Source organism: Ctenopharyngodon idella, chromosome 19, assembly GCF_019924925.1.
Source record: "Ctenopharyngodon idella isolate HZGC_01 chromosome 19, HZGC01, whole genome shotgun sequence".
NCBI classification, from domain to species: domain Eukaryota; kingdom Metazoa; phylum Chordata; class Actinopteri; order Cypriniformes; family Xenocyprididae; genus Ctenopharyngodon; species Ctenopharyngodon idella.
Genome location: NC_067238.1, coordinates 11,159,412 through 11,175,541, shown reverse-complemented (window position 1 = coordinate 11,175,541; position 16,130 = coordinate 11,159,412). Strand labels below are relative to the sequence as shown.

At 36.9% G+C, this 16,130-nt stretch overlaps 2 protein-coding genes across 2 annotated transcripts; both read right to left on the bottom strand.

Moving 5' to 3' along the window:
* Positions 1-2,798: 2,798 nt before the first annotated feature.
* On the bottom strand, positions 2,799-6,963 carry si:ch211-171h4.3 (serine/threonine-protein kinase SBK1). The gene is made up of 4 exons (XM_051873595.1): positions 6,531-6,963; positions 5,070-5,214; positions 4,717-4,919; positions 2,799-3,625 (listed from the first exon to the last, which is right to left on the bottom strand). Exons 1-4 carry the CDS (start codon positions 6,534-6,536, stop codon positions 2,957-2,959), a joined length of 1,023 nt encoding a protein of 340 aa, XP_051729555.1. The 5' UTR covers positions 6,537-6,963; the 3' UTR covers positions 2,799-2,956.
* A 585-nt stretch (positions 6,964-7,548) lies between these two features.
* On the bottom strand, positions 7,549-13,860 carry il11b (interleukin 11b). Its single transcript, XM_051873596.1, has 5 exons — positions 13,707-13,860; positions 11,603-11,763; positions 11,385-11,465; positions 11,080-11,238; positions 7,549-9,593 (listed from the first exon to the last, which is right to left on the bottom strand). The coding sequence occupies exons 1-5, from the start codon at positions 13,831-13,833 to the stop codon at positions 9,435-9,437; spliced, it is 687 nt and encodes a 228-aa protein (XP_051729556.1). The 5' UTR covers positions 13,834-13,860; the 3' UTR covers positions 7,549-9,434.
* Between the last annotated feature and the right edge of the window lie 2,270 nt (positions 13,861-16,130).

Genomic DNA, 16,130 nt, shown 5'->3' with positions numbered 1-16,130 from the left:
TTTTATAGGGTAATGCTGGGTACACACTAAAAGATTTTTGAAAAGATTTTCAAAGTGTGAGAGACCACAAACAAGAGGACAAAAAATCCTAGATTTAACCGTTTTGCTCCTATAGTGTGTGGTGTGCCATGATTTGACAAACACAGCACACCACACACGAACAGATTTTCAGCCCGAGTCCCGACTGTGAACATGGGAAATCTCGCAAAATCTCTCGAGACATCAGAATAAACATGATGAACAACAGGCAGGAAGAAATTGCATTGACACTGTTTGGAATGATTTTGGTATGTTTTACAAGACACTTTGTATAAATACTCATGCTGTTGCCACAAATCAACAAGCTGATCCTCCATCTCTGCTGTCCGAATCCATTTAACTTTGTGTTGCGCCATGACTGCGTTTGTTATGCTTCTGTCAGCTCGCTTTCTGATTGTATATTGTTTCGTTTCATGTCATAATCTCCATAGCATGCACGCGTTTGTCCTCGGGTTTCCCCCCACACTTCAGGATTTCTGATCGTTATTTTTGTCAAGAGTGGACATTACTTTAACTTTAATACAATAGCTGATGTGATCCTGTTATCAGAGGGTTTTTTCACATAGCCTACCTGACTGAAAGGGCTCATTATGGGGGTCATTATGCAGGTTATTATGCGGGTCTTTGTCTTCTCAGGTGTGAATCACAGCATTATTCATGAAGATTCAAGCCTCCACGCATACTGTGTTTCTTGACAAAAAGTGTCTTACAAAATTTAAATTAATATATTGTTTTATATGAATGAGTAGGCAGGATAATTTTTACATCATTTTGAACCAAAAACTCTAGTCTACAACCTCCAATACCCAGAAGTCTTGTGAACACATATATAATATTAGTTTTGTGGCCTTATTTCAGTGACTTAAGTTTTTTGTTTTTTCAATAACCATGCATAAACGTTATTCCTTCAAAAATACAAACATGTACGTACATGTTCCTCACATATTATGGTAGCCAAGTTTGTGCTGAATACGGTGTAATGACACTTTTTCCATTAATATGTTTATGAACAACTGAAAAATGCACAAATGTCAGGGCATGTCAAAACTTCTCCAGGGCCCCAAAAATCCTCAGACCCCAGAGGGTTAATACATTAGCTCATCCATGAATATGATTTCTGCCCAAGTCTTGTTGGATTCTTTTCCACTGGCTGTAGACGTGAAGACAACACCTCCCATGATTTTGCAAAATCAAGGCGTCATCAAGCTAAGCCTTTGTTTTGAATAAGTGACCTCTAGCGTCAAAAAATTACAAATTGGGCCTTTAAAACTCAGCTTTGATCACCAAAATTACATATTTAAACATTTTTTTCCTGTGAAAAAAATTCTTCATGCCTTAAAATAGCTTGAATATAGCTTTGCTTCATTTAGTATACGTGAAACATGAATATGCAAATTAGCCCCACCTCCACTCATTCACACCAGCTCAGAGATCCACTTGGTCAACTTCAATGGCAAGTTGGTTTAATTCAGCCATATATGTTTGAACCAGAAACTAATTGAGAAGAAGTGGAAGAGTGAATTATACAGGGTCGTCTACGAAGTTGATGTATCAGAATGATAATGCGTTTTATCTAACGCTCTTTACAACGTTGGACACATAACGATAATTAATATGATTAGCCTTTTGCTTGACTGTTATCAAACCACTAATAATGTGTTGCTAATATTACACAAACCATGTTCCCGTTTGCCATCTCAGTCTGCCTTCTAAAAATCAGTATCCTTAGAAACACTTTGAACAACTTATAACATCAGTGGAGAAAGACATAACATCGTAATATACATTATATACATAATTCAGCTGCTATATTGCTAAATATACACAATTTTTCATATCAACAGAAAAATATACTGGGATAACTTGGCTTCTCTTGAGACTCCCCTGTTTCAGACCTGCAAGTTGACGTGATTGGTTACAAGGTAGTTTGTGACATCGGTGATTTCAAACCGCGTTTTTTAAACTGTCTTTGGTTCACTGCAGTTTTAAGGAGAAAATACTCAGCAATGGTGTTGACTTGAATGAATTTGCACATGGATTGTCTTAAAGCATATTAAAAACACCACATAGACATATAAACAACATCAAAAACTTGATTTTCACCACAGGGGGTCCCTTGAAGTCCCACCGAATAATTTTTTTTCCCCTTTTTTTCCCTATAATCCTTGAAGTTGTTTCACTCAGATATACAGTACGTCACAATAGAGATAAGACATTTCAGAAGAATTTGTTTCATGCCAATTTAAAGTTGGGTGAGGTTTCAGGTTTTCATAGACGGTATGAGGAAAAGACTGACCACTCTGACTGACCATGTAAGAAACTGGCAAGTTCAGTGTGGTTGCTCCTTGACTTTTTCCTTCATAAATTATGCAACTAACAATTTCAACTTCTATTCCATCTGTTTACAGGTATAGCTGTACTCTAGAGGTTGCAGTTTGACTTTGGAAAGTGGAGATGGGCAGCCATATTTATTTAGACTTATAAACACAGATGTTATTAAGATGCTTAAGATCTTTAGCTGTCACTTAATATTCCTGGTAAGGATTCCATGGTGTATCCTTACACTGATCTTTGGAGGACGCACATTGTTTTGGAGTGTAGCAATGTTGCTGGACTGTGGATGGAGGCCAAAGTTTTAAAAAATGCTTTTTGTATCCCTTATTTGTAGTTAAATAGTTAAATCAACCTTAATACTAAAACCTTAAGTGTTTAAAGTTAAGATCTGTAATGGTCAGTCAGGAAAAGAAACTCCCAAATAATTATGAATATATAGAATGTATTAAACAACAGTCTTATATTTTAAAACTGGCAACAGATTACCATCAGAACCTCTTCTAAAAAGTGATTGCCATTCTTGCCACCATAGAGTGAATAGTCCAGATGACAACAACCTCAGTCCTGTCTTTCCTTTGTTGCATCACCCACTGACATCCTTGTCTGATAGCCAGGCTCCTCCCAGGTACCTTCCCACTTCATCTGGCCTGCCACGAAGCCTGGGCTGTGGATGGAGCAGGGATTTGAGAAGACATGTTGCAAGAGGGGTGAATGCAGCAAACTGGGTTGCCACCTGGTGGAAGTCCTCAGGTTGATCTGACCCTCTCTCTTGTAATGCCAAACCTTCCCAATTGCTCCACTTTAGATAGCTTTTATATGCAGTGTTGTCTGAAACAGTCTCAGACCACGGAAGGCTCCCCATAAGCATGGCGTAGATTAGAATGCCTAGTGCCCAACTGTCTGTACTGGGCTCCACAGACACCAACATCCTTCGAGTCTTTCCAGAGTCCCCTTTTGGCTTGTTCCCATTGTCATCCACCTCTGAGTGGCCCAAATCAATCTCCTCCCCCTTCCTTGCAATCTCAGCCTCAGGTGTGCAGTAAGGGGAACTGTACCACACGCACGGTACCCTGGTCCCTGCAGCCTTGACCATGCCAAAATCACCAAGCTTGACCCAATGACAGTTACGGTCACATAGGAAGATGTTTTCCGGTTTGACATCTCGATGGACAAAGCCAAGGGAATGGAGGTGAGAGAGGGCACCGCTGATCTGGGAAGCCACTCCCTGGGCACGGCTCTCTTCCAAACCAACCTGCAAGAAATCAAGTTACCACTACTGTACTGCTCCTGGAGGGCCAATGTCCTGTTCCAACCTGTCCTAACAAACTTACTTGGAAATTTCTAGCAATCTTAAAGCAGTGTCTGGCAACTCTGGTTCTCGAGTTTATCTCCAACCCTAGTCAAACTCACCACTCACCCATAGCTTTCAAGCAATCCTGTCCTTGATTAGCTTGTTTAGGTGTGTTTGATTATGGTTGGAGCTAAACTTTACAGGAAAGTGGTTCTCAAAGGCCAGAGTTGCTTACCTCAGCCCTAAAGACATTGATTAGCTTGTTCAAGTGTGCTTATTGGGATTGGAGCCAAACTGTGCAGGATATAGTGGCCCTCCAGGAGATTGGACACCCATGACTTAATCAATAAAGGCTTAAGTTGTATGTTCTACAACAGTGGTTTTCAATCCTGGTCCTGGGGACCCACCACTCCATGAACTGAACTAATTGTGTCAGATAAGAGAGACAAAATGTGGATGGCTCCATAATCTAACACAAATTTCAGGTCTTGGAGTCTCTACCGATGAACTGATGAATCGGGTGTGTTTGATAAGGGAGACATCCAAAACACAGTGTTGGGAGTACAGGCTTGGGAACCACCGATTCAAACCATGCGTGGATAATCCTGCTTCTGGAGAGCCACTATTCTGCAGAGTTTATATGCAATCATAATTGAACACACCTGAATGAGCTAACAAAGGTCTTCAGCATTACTTGAAACATCCAGGCAAGTATTCTGGGGCTGGTTGGAACTAAACTCCGCAGGACATTGGCCCTCCTGGAGCCTTGTCTAGAACTGCCTGGAAGTTTCTCGTAATCCTAAAGACCTTGCTTAGCTTGATCAGGTGAGTTTAATTAGTGTTGGAGTTAAACACTGCAGGAAGGTGGCCTTCCATGAGCTGGACTGTACAATCCTGATCTAAATATTTTGTGTGTATTACAACTCAAGAGATGTACCTTTTTTGAGGTTCTCAATTGGACTAGTCAGCTGTGGCATGGATGTTAATTTCCACAATCCTCATTAATCATGAATAATCAACATTAAGACGCATGGAACTGAGCTTTTACCAACCTCAGGAACGATGACATCATAGAGGTCGCCGTAGAGGCAAGGTTGCTGGGCGAACACGTAGTGAGTAGGAGTGGAGAAAGCAATGCCCAAAGCTGAGGTAAGTGAAGGGTGGGTGCAGAAGGCCAAAGACAGGTTATATTCCCTCAGAAAGGACAGGAGAGATGTGGATTCTCGCAGAAAGAATTTAAGGGCCATTGGGGTTCCTAGATTATGTGCAAATTTGGAAGAATAATGGAGATACTGTCAAACATAAAGGAAGGAAGCAGTATACAGTTATCAAGCAGAAATTTGATATAGCGTAGATCAGATGAGAGAAAGAGAAACCAACATATAACAGGGTTGTCATCACTTACCTCTCTTCTTGTGCACCGCTAACATAACTTTGCCGTATGAACCCTCTCCAAGAAGTTTAATAACTTGGAAGTGATCTAAGGGTTCTAGTGATTCTAGAGACTGAACCGTTAAGTGACACAGCTCATCCAAAAGTCTTGTGGCAGTCTGCAAGAAGCGAAACTAGATTAAGTTTGCAGATGAATGTGTCAAACTTGACATCTAATGTACTGTAATTTGAGAGGGAATTTGCATGACTCTTTTTCCACTTTGTTTCAAAAACACTGAATTAGAGCATCTCTATTTACTAATTAGCATGCTAAAATTCTTATTTAACACCCACAACATAGTTCCCATACTTTTTTTTTCTTTCTACCTTTTTTGGGCATGTCAAACAATGTTTCATTTAGCTGTCAACAAGGGGACCAAATACCACAAAATGCCATGTTGAAAGTAAATATGATCTAGCAGGATCAGAAATATACTCCCGGGGTCTGTCATTACTATTACTATTATAAGATCAGGGTGATTTGGGGTTCAGTTCTGAGGATTGTCTATTCTGTCAACACATCTTAACTGTCCCTAGACACCTGTGGTATTCAGCTGAGTTTCATAGGATTAAGTGTTCTGTTCAGTAATAGTATTGGTAACGGTCATACATAATTTGAATCAAAGACATTTGAACTAGATGTTGTTTTCGGTTTTTAGTCTTTTTAGTATGTGAGTGCTTTGGTATCCCAAAGGCAGAAAAGTTACACTCTTTAGTAAAGCAGCAATTCGGGATGTTGAAGAAGGGGGGACAGTGTTGCATAAGAGGGATAAGGTGCACCTGTTGGGCCTCAGTTGTGTGAGGACAGACGGTTCACCAAAAGTCATGCTTGGTTAACCCCTTGTCAAGAACAGCAGGATGGGCAGCACATCTAGGTTCTTTAGGCTTAGTTGGGAATGTTGTAAATCATCGAATTACATAACATGTTCTAAAATCCCTTTCTGGTATGTTGTGATTATGTAGCCAGTAATAAGTAGTCAGTTTACAATTTAAGACTTTATGGAAGCCCATTCTACCTAAAACAAAAAAAAAAAGTAAAAAGATCATTGCTACTTTTAAATTTATTTTATATTTCTCGTAATTGCAACTTCTCATGTAGTTGTGACATTATTGCTCACATTGCAGAATATAAAATCACAAACTTTTTTTGTGGAAAAACATCTTAGGAATAAATTACATTTTAAAATATAAAACACTTTAAATGTTTCTCAATGTTTCAGTTTATGTAGCCTTGGTCAGCACAAGAGACTTCTTTCAAAAACATTATCTCACCGACCCTATACTTTTGAATGGTAGTGTGCATAAAAGCCTATTATTTGAAAATCTTTTTAAAATATGTGCATAATCCGTATACATGAGCAATAATCATTGCCTACATGATCATAAGCATATGCAACAGCTGAATGTACACTTTGAAAGGATTGAAAAGACTTACTGTCATTTTTCATTTGCTGTTGTTGAAGGCTAAAAGAGAATTTAGAGGTGCTGTTCTCTATCGATCAGTCTGTCCATAAACTCAGGTCACTGAAAGCTGCAGGTCAAATGGGCAACGGCAGGTCAACCGGTCATAAATCAGCTTACAGGTTACAGTTTCTTTTGCCTCTGCTGAGTACATATACTGATTGATATTGCATCTCTCATGTCCTCTGCTTACAGTTCAATAGTCTACTCTCTCTTTCTCTCTCGCTGTCTCTCTCTATACCCTAATTCTCTCACATGTGCTCTCGCTGCTGTTACCCCTCCTTTTGGATGTTACTTTTGAGTTTTTAGCTGACAGGCAATTTGTCACTACTGGCAAAAACTCCTAACCTTTTCAGTTCTTCTCTTTGATGTCTTTAGCGCTCTCATTTCGTACCTTGTATCTTTAGCAAACTCATTTCGTGTTTCATGTAGAGCTGTCAATGTAATGTTTAATTTAGTGCAATTAATTAACCAAAAATGGTTATGATGCTGACCAGCATGATCAATTTCTCTCTCAGGGAGCATGACAAATCCAACAGCTGTGAGAGAGCGCTACGCAAAATGCTTGCATCGCAGATCTCTCTTTCTACTGGACGTGCCAAGTCCTGACTTTTCAGGTTTTAAACTCACACACAGTCATGCGACATATCTTTATCCATATCCTATTCCTTGTTCTGCACCGTTAGGTGTTAGTCATCTCAACAAAGATTTCAACATTCATGGCTGATTACGCTATTGCTGGCAATTTTTATCTGTCTGGATCTGGATGAGCTCAACTATCTGAAAATGCTCAGCCAGACGGGCAGGAAATTTGGGAAAATTATATTACAAACCTATGACAAGACGCACAAGTTTATTTTAGGAACAAATATGAAAATCCAAATTTAAAACATACAAATAATTATATATAGAACATCGGAAATAATGTGATGGTTAGATTGTTTTGATAAAGGTTCATTTGTTACTGAAGCAGTTCTAAATAATAATAATAAAAAAAGCTCTTCGATTTTGTTTGATGCAAAATCATTTTATTGAAAGAAAACAGACAATTAAATAATCAAATAAAACATATAAATACAAAAAATAAATATATAGATATATATAAAAAAAAGTATGAAAAAATACAAATAACATCCAGGACTCTACCAAAGCATCCATCTCATTGGGCTTGCAAAGTCCAATCAGAGTGAATTTAAGTTCCAATATGAACACCATTTCTTTAAATTGTAAACACTGTATATGTTTTCCTCTCTCTACAAGTCGTCTGTTAAAATGAAAAGGCTTTGGCATTGTTTATGAGGGATTCAAGTAATGTAAGGCCTCTTTTTTCAACTTTTCAGTGCATCTCTGCAATATGGTGGCACTTGAGTAACTTTTCATTTAGAATAAATATGTAATCGCAGCGAATAAATACAATTTACAGGTAGTGAGTGCATTTTAAGATACGTAATGAAGCTTTAAGTTGTTTTTCATCCAATGTAAAAAAAAAAAAAAAAAAAAATCCCCTTAAAATTAACGGTAAAATAATGGCTGCTGTGGTTGCCAGAATTTACGGTAGCAACGTTTTAGGTTTTACAGGACAGCACTATTTTACGGTCCCAAACCGTATAATTTAAAAGTTTATATTGTAATTACGGTTCATAACTGTTTATTTTACTACTGTAAAAAATTCCGCTAAATTTACAGTAAAAAAAACATATTTCATTAACTGATATAATGTTAATTTACCAACCTATTGAAGTACTAATATCTGTTTTGTATCTCTGTAACACACTGACAACCACCAAACACAGTGGTGATGAGAATCACATGATGAATCAAAGCTTTTCCACAAGTTGAGAAGGACAATACTAATGTATAGAAGGTGCTCAGTGTCATTCACACAAACACTAAACACCATCATGGTAACACACATGAAATTTTAAAAATGCAATAAACATTAACATTAGATGTAACATAAAACCGTAATGTACATAACTGATTAGAAAAAACTAAGAAGGAACAGTTATTTAAACGAAAATACATCAAATGTGAAGTGTCACGCAGGGAATTGTGGGAATGTAAATTTACGTTGTTTTTTATTGTAAATTATACAGTGACTTGCTATTTTTCACTTCCAAAACTGTCAATTTAACAGTATTTTACCGTAAAATGAAATGAAATGTTCTGTTAGATCTATTACAGTTTTTCACCGTATATAGTATGAAAACTGTTTTTTCACCGTAGCATTTTTACATTCTTTTACCATTAAAATCACAGTCATTTTTTACAGTGATTTTACAAGTATAGGCCGTGTTACTGGATTTACATCAATGGTCAACATTCCTGTCAAACAAATAGTCTAATCTTAACCCTAAATGATAGCTATGTTGTTTAACAAGCATGTTGATTCACTACATTTTGACAAAATTACTAACTTTCAACAAAAATAAATAAAGCAGTGCAGGTTCTGAACTTCACAATTGTACCACAGTAACGCCTATTGGTCATTATTACACACATTATAGCGACACCTATTGGTCATTATTAGCAACTGCCTGCAGCTGATTTTGCATACAAATTTTCTTTTTGAAATGAGACACTTAATATCTGACTTAATAAAGTGCTATTTTTCTCATTTACTCGATGTATAAAAAAATCCTTCATTGTAAACATAGAACTCAATTCAATAAATATTAAATACATAACTTATTAATAATATTAAAAAACAACATCACACATAGGAAATGTTAACTGATGGACTGTCAAAATGGAAGATGACTTACAAAGGCTGGAACATTCATTCCATCCCTTCAAACATTAAGGCAAGTCAGATGATGCTACCACGATGCCTGTTGACCTCACCTGAGGGCTACTGGTGTCATATGATGTTGTATGATCACTGTTGTCTGTGTCTCAGGACTGCCAGTGCTCTAAAGTACCAGTTGCAAAAGTGGTACAGTTTCTCGTGGATCTCCACTTTGGCCTGGAACAAGCTCCAGGCTGTCTTCAGAGGAGGCAGGGAAGGGTGGACGAGCTCAGAAGGTGGTGCCCCAATCTGTAAGAAAGTTTAGATGATCTGTTTATCTGATCTGTTTCCTTTTTTGTCACTTTCGCTTTGTGTCAGCCAGTGTAATTTTGAAACAATCTATTCATTCCAAGATTTTCAACTATCGTCACACTGACCCTTCTAACCTATATGGCAAATATATATATACATACATACATACATACAAACCAAAATTTATTCAGACACCTTGAACATTTCATTCATTATTACAGTTTATTCACCATAGTTAAAAAAAATGCTAATAAAATATGACAAGATCTCAGAGTTAAACTGTATCAGAAAAAAATAATCTCAATTATGTCAGATAACACTTAAGCAAGACATGGTCAGGTCAAAGTGTCTGAATAATTTTTGGTCCCAAATTTTTATCAGTTTTACTGGTAGTCCACTGTATGAAGAATTTTTGGGTATAATATGTCAGAGTTTACTTTATTTTGCTATCCTCACTTAAATGAACTATAGTGTTCTGCACCCACTAGTAAAAAAATATAAAAAATTATATCTAGTGTCTGAATATTTTTTGGTTTGGCTGCATATATATATATATAATATAGTTGAAAAGAAGTCTTATGTTCATCACCCAGGTGAAAAAAGTACACTTCAAAAGTACTCAACTGTGCTATTTTGAGACACCATGTGACCTAAAATGTGCTTTTAATATACTATGTCTGTATTAAAAAATCTATTTAGTTACCACTTGTAGTATACTAGTGTATGAAAGATGGGTTCAAGTGTACTACAAGGAGTAACTAAATACATTTTTTAATACAGAGATAGTATGTTAAAAGCACATTTTCTCAAAATAGCACAGTTCAGCACACTTAGATGTTCTTAAGATTATCTTAAGAAGTAATTTTGTACTTAATATACTAAAAATTCTTCTTTAGTAGTGCGTGAAAATAGAGCACTTTAAGTACATTATGGAAGTGTACTTTTTCTTCACGTGGGCAAAGCTGCATTTATTTGATCGAAAACGCAGTAAAAAGTAATATGATTATTACAATTTTACATGACGCAAAGCTGAATTTTCAGCATCATTACTCCAGTCTTCAGTGTCACATGATCCTTCAGAAATCATTCTAATATGCTGATTTGCTGCTCAAGAAACATTTATCGTTATCAATGTTGAAAAAAGTTGTGCTGCTTAACAATTTTGTGGAAACCGTGATACATTTTTTTTTTTTTTTTTGCCAGAATTGATGAATAGAAAGTCCAAAAGAACAGCATTTATGTAGCAATTTACTGTTTTTACTGTCATTTAATGAATTTAATGTATGTTTGCTTACAAAAAGGTATTAATTTCTTTTTTTTTTTCAGAAAAAATAAATCGTACTGACCCCAAACTTTTGAACGGTAGTGTGTATATACTGTGTGTATATACTTTAGCATGTAACTTGCATCTATTTTGACAGATATTAAGATATTTAAATATTTTTGATTTCCTACTGTAGGTGAGCTGCATGGATCTTCTTACCTGTGTGAGCACCTTGTGGCTAATGGTTTGGATATGATGAGCGATCTTCTTTGTCATAGAAAAATCATTCCCCATTTCGTCTTCTTTCTGCTGGATCCAGTCAAGATGGAACTTGAAGGATTTAAGACCAGAGTACAGCTGTGCTAAGGTACTGCTCATCTGTGGACCAAAATAGCCAGATGTTACACACAATTCACATTTTATTTTTGAAACTAGATATTCTTCAGTCACAAAGAAAGCCTGCTGTAGCTGCTTGAGACACAGATATGGAAAAAGACAGAGAGACAGAGGTGTCGATGCACTACCTCGAGTGATTTCAGGTCTTCTGTGCTGAAGTTCAACGGGGGCAGGGATGTGAGCGATTGTTCAAAGTCGTACAACTTATTCTGAAAAATTTCAAGCATTTTATCAGACAAACAGTAAGCTTAATGACCCTAAAGTGCATGCATTTTATTCTGCATGGTCCATTTAAAATGAATTAGAAAATCATTTACATAAACAGTATCAGCAAACTGATACTTACCCTTTGCTTTTCTTCAGATACTATTTTGAATAGCGTACGCATTTCTTGTTGCAGCATCTGCAGACCGTTTTTTCCTTGTGGTATATTAGTGGGACGAGCTGTGACGAAGAGCTCAACGCAAGTCATCAAGAAGATGAGGAGAAAGGTGCAGTCAAGTGACACTGTCAGCATAAAAACAAACAGGATTTCGTATTAATGTCATTGGAACAGCTGCTCTGAGTCACAAGTGTTTCAGTATGTGTCCTGAACAGCTGTTTTACTCCATAAAATCTTGTATCTAAGCAGAGGGATTTGCACAGAGAGCTCTTCCTCTTGGTTGGTAATGGTTACACCGGATGGGACAAAAATTTGGAGCACTGGAAGATTTCTCCCCACAGGAATTTCCAAGGAATGTAGAAGACACATTTGTAACTGTAGCTGGGTGCGTTGCAATTGGTTTCACATTGGAGTGCGCAAAAATAAGAGATGTACTATTTGGATGAAAGGAAGCAAGTCAGCACTTTTCCAAAAATAATGCTTATTATGTATGGCTGCATGCATGCCTGAGCTCAAGAGACAAGGTCATGAAATTTTAAACTGGTAAAACTGGTGAAGATGAATAGCAGCAGCAGCAGCAGCAGCAGCATTTAATGCATAATATATTAGGCCTAATGCAGTTCTTTCTTTTACCCGCTAATAATTGACTAATTTCTGGCCCGTTTGATGTCTCCGCCAGACTTTAACCACAGCAAACGCAAATGAGCCATGCCTGAAGTCTGTCTGAAGGTTGTAGGCCTTCAAATACATTTAGCAGATATGTGATAACTGTAATTTAACCCTTTGATAAGCATTAGAAGGAAATGAAATGGCTATTTACGCAATTAGCATCCTTTGAAACCTTTCTAAATGGAGAAATTGTTAAGGTCACCGATAACCACTGCGTGCAACCCCTACAGATTTGATGGCATAGCGCCGATCTCCATCAAATCCTTTGAAGGCATGCAATGTGAAATATCACACTGGGTCAATTGGCACGACAGCTGTTGATTCACTTGCAGACATCCTCTGTCTGCATTAGTGGTGGAAAATGATTTTGTTTCACTCTGATAGCATCTTTTCGCTTCTGTCAACACAATTTTGAGATAACGTTGCTCTAATATAGCTCAACTATATCTCCGATATGAGCTTGTTACTCATCCGAGTCGATACGCATGCATGTTTTCAAATTGGACATTATCATGCAAAAGCAATGTAAGAATGTTCACAGACTGAGGTTAAAACTGATCCTGCAACAGCATTGAAACAGTGTTATATTTAGTATTATCTATAAACTATTTATTAATATTAATTATTATTATTTATTTTTTTTTAAAGTTTTAGTACTTCAAGTTAAACTTATTTCAGCTAGTCTCCAGGGCATCATTTAAGTTTTTCATCTAATATTTGTATTTTGTTTCATTTTATTTTATTTCAGCTATATTTCAGTTACTGAAAACAATTTTAATGGTTTTAGTCAAAAATAACAACACCGCCTTAAATATTATTATATTCTGAATCTTATTATATTATTATTGTATTATAACATTATAATTATATTGAATTAATATAATTACAGAAATGACTAGATTTGAAATAGTGGGTTAAATACAGTACATTCAAAGGCACAATTGGTCAGTCTGATTTGATTAGGAGAAAATAACCTTGACCTTTGACCTCAATGTGACCTGTTATTAAGAATGCAACCACATATTCAGGATTTGGGGAACCAAAGTATTTTTCCTAATAATTTAAGCACTGAAAAAACAGATGTCAAAGAAAAACTCTCTCAATAAATAATTAAAGCATTTCCTTAAGAGTTAAACGCAATATGTTTTACATATTTAAAATAATTTTTGTAATACAAATGACACAAACCCCATCTCTAACATCTACCTATTGTACTTTGAATTACCTTGAGGTTAAAGAGCCTTGACTAGACTGAATTGACTTTTCAAAACAAAATTCATAGATATCAAAAACACCCATATAGACCCACCCTCTACAGTTTACATATTTTTGCCTTCTCTAAAACACATTCCCTTGCTTGTGTTGTAAAGTGGGGGGAAAAAATGAAGAAAGAACTTACGTTTCATGATAATCCCAAAAACAGAAAAAAGTAGTAAACACAGTGTACAAATCACTCCACTAACATTTGGACTAGTGAAAGGGTTCTCCTTTATAGTATATGGGCCATGACACACACTGTGACTCATTCACATTCATGAAAAAAAAAAGTACAGAACTACACACCCCCTCTAACTAAACATATCTTTCTTCTAAAGAACTCAACAGTTTTTGCTATTTCCGCCAAATAGATGTCTCCTGACCCGTATGTTCCTAATTTTGGATTTCTTTCTTTCTTTCCTTTTTTTGGGGGGTGGCCTTTTGCCCCACAAACAACCTTGCGTTAAGCATCTCCACTAACATGTGAAGAAGACTCTATATATTTAAATGACATGTCAAAGTTTTTCTTCATATTTATCCCCAAATCTGATGTTTATCTGTTTGTTTTGCAAGATTAGCCAGGTTGTCTTTGATATACATATAGTATATACTGAGACTAGTTGTATCAGATTACAGGTTCGCCATAGGGGAATGCCTCAAAGATGATGGAGCGAGATGAGGCATGAGATGGCTTTTTTAGATAAATTAGGTCAAGTTCATGACACAACAGTCACAATACACTCACACACTAATCTAGAAGATCTGAAGCCCCATACCTGTGTCTCCCCACTGACCATTTCCCCCCACATTCATCCGCTTGGCCTCCTCTGACACATCTCACTGTTATTTCCACTCAGACATCCAGCATGCACAAGTGTCTTCATGCCTGAATGTACATACATGCATTCCTTCCGTCTCTCTTTCATTTTCTCCATCACCCACTCATTCTTATTTCTTCCTTTCTTGTTTTCCCTCAGACAAGGCAAGGCAAAGAAGGACATGTTGATAAGAATAATGGCTGTTAACACTGTGGGGTCATATCCTGTATCTCTTCAGGAAGTGGTGAGAGTACCCTAGAATCCTGTGGTCTAGTATACTTAGAATGCAGTAATAGATTAAGTGCACACTCTGCAGGAATTCTCATTGTTTGTATTTTCACACTAATTTAAAATAGTTCAAAATGCACTATGTAATGTTATGTGATGCTGACGGCAATACAAATGCAGTCAGCCGTGATTCATTTATGGCACATGGGAAAGTGTCTAATAATGAGTAATTGCGATAAAAGTGAGTAGTAATCGACTGGTTGATCTCATGTTGATGATGATGATGATGATGATTCTCTCTGATGCAACAGGTGGAAAATCAGTGGATGGAGAACACACCTTTGTGCCCTTCCCAAAGAAAGTGGGGAAATGTTACTCAGTACAGGATATTCTAATCTTTTGTTAAGTCATGCAGTTCAGTGTCACCGAACGTTTAGAATTACATGCTTTGTCCGGACAAAACATTGTTCCATTATTCTGCACTATCGGAAGTTGCATCATATTCTTTGACAGAGCAACCTTTTTATAAAGCAGAGGTGGGGAGGGTGGATAGTTAATGCTCAGTAGGCAGAAGTTTATTCTGTCATATTCGGATGCGTTCACAGCAAAAGACAAGCCACATTTAGCCCAAGTGGGTGGATTCTTTGAAGTGTTTAAATTCCTGCAAAAGAATGCATGATCAAGCAGAAACAACATCCTTCCCTCTATTAGTGAACTCATGAACTAATCATAGTCAAGAATCGGATGCTCCCTATACCATAAGTTATCCCTAAAATCAATGGGAAAAGATAAGGGAATAACACTGATGTAGAAGCACCTAACCCTGGTTATAATCCTAAACATAAACTATAAACTTGTCCCTCAAATCTGATTGGTTGATTGGAATGTTGTTCCAGGAACAGTTGCACTTGGTGAAATCAGGTTCTGCATATACAGCGTGTCACGATGTAAAAGAAGTAGCGACAGATCTTTTTTTGTGATTGTGACTATCAAAAAAGAATCCATTCAACTGTAAGAAAGGGGCAGAGTTAAAGCAAACTTGTTTCACCAGAAGATTGAGTTATATTTTTAATTAAATTACAAGGGCAAAGCTTGAACTTACAAATTAGATATAGTGATTTATTTTTTATTTCATGGCGATATAACTGTCACGGTGTGCAGGTACAGAGAAAGCAGAGGCTTTGATCCAGTGCAGCAATTTTACGAAACTAAACTTCTCAAACTTTACGTCCAAACGCTGGCTCAGTATTGGCCGATGCTGTACACGTGAGCAGCATGACGCATGCGTGTGATGCTGACGCAGGAGCTGGCCAATAATGAGTTCTGACATAGAACTCGGAAGCGCTGCACTGTGTTGACTATGTCAACTGCATAGGAGACTGACATGGGAGAGAAGAAATTGTTGAAGAAAGTCGTTATTTTTGTTTTTGTGCACAAAAAGTATTCTCATTGCTTCATAAAATTAAGGATGAACCACTGCAGTCACGTGGACTATATTTTAACGATGTCTTTAGTACCTT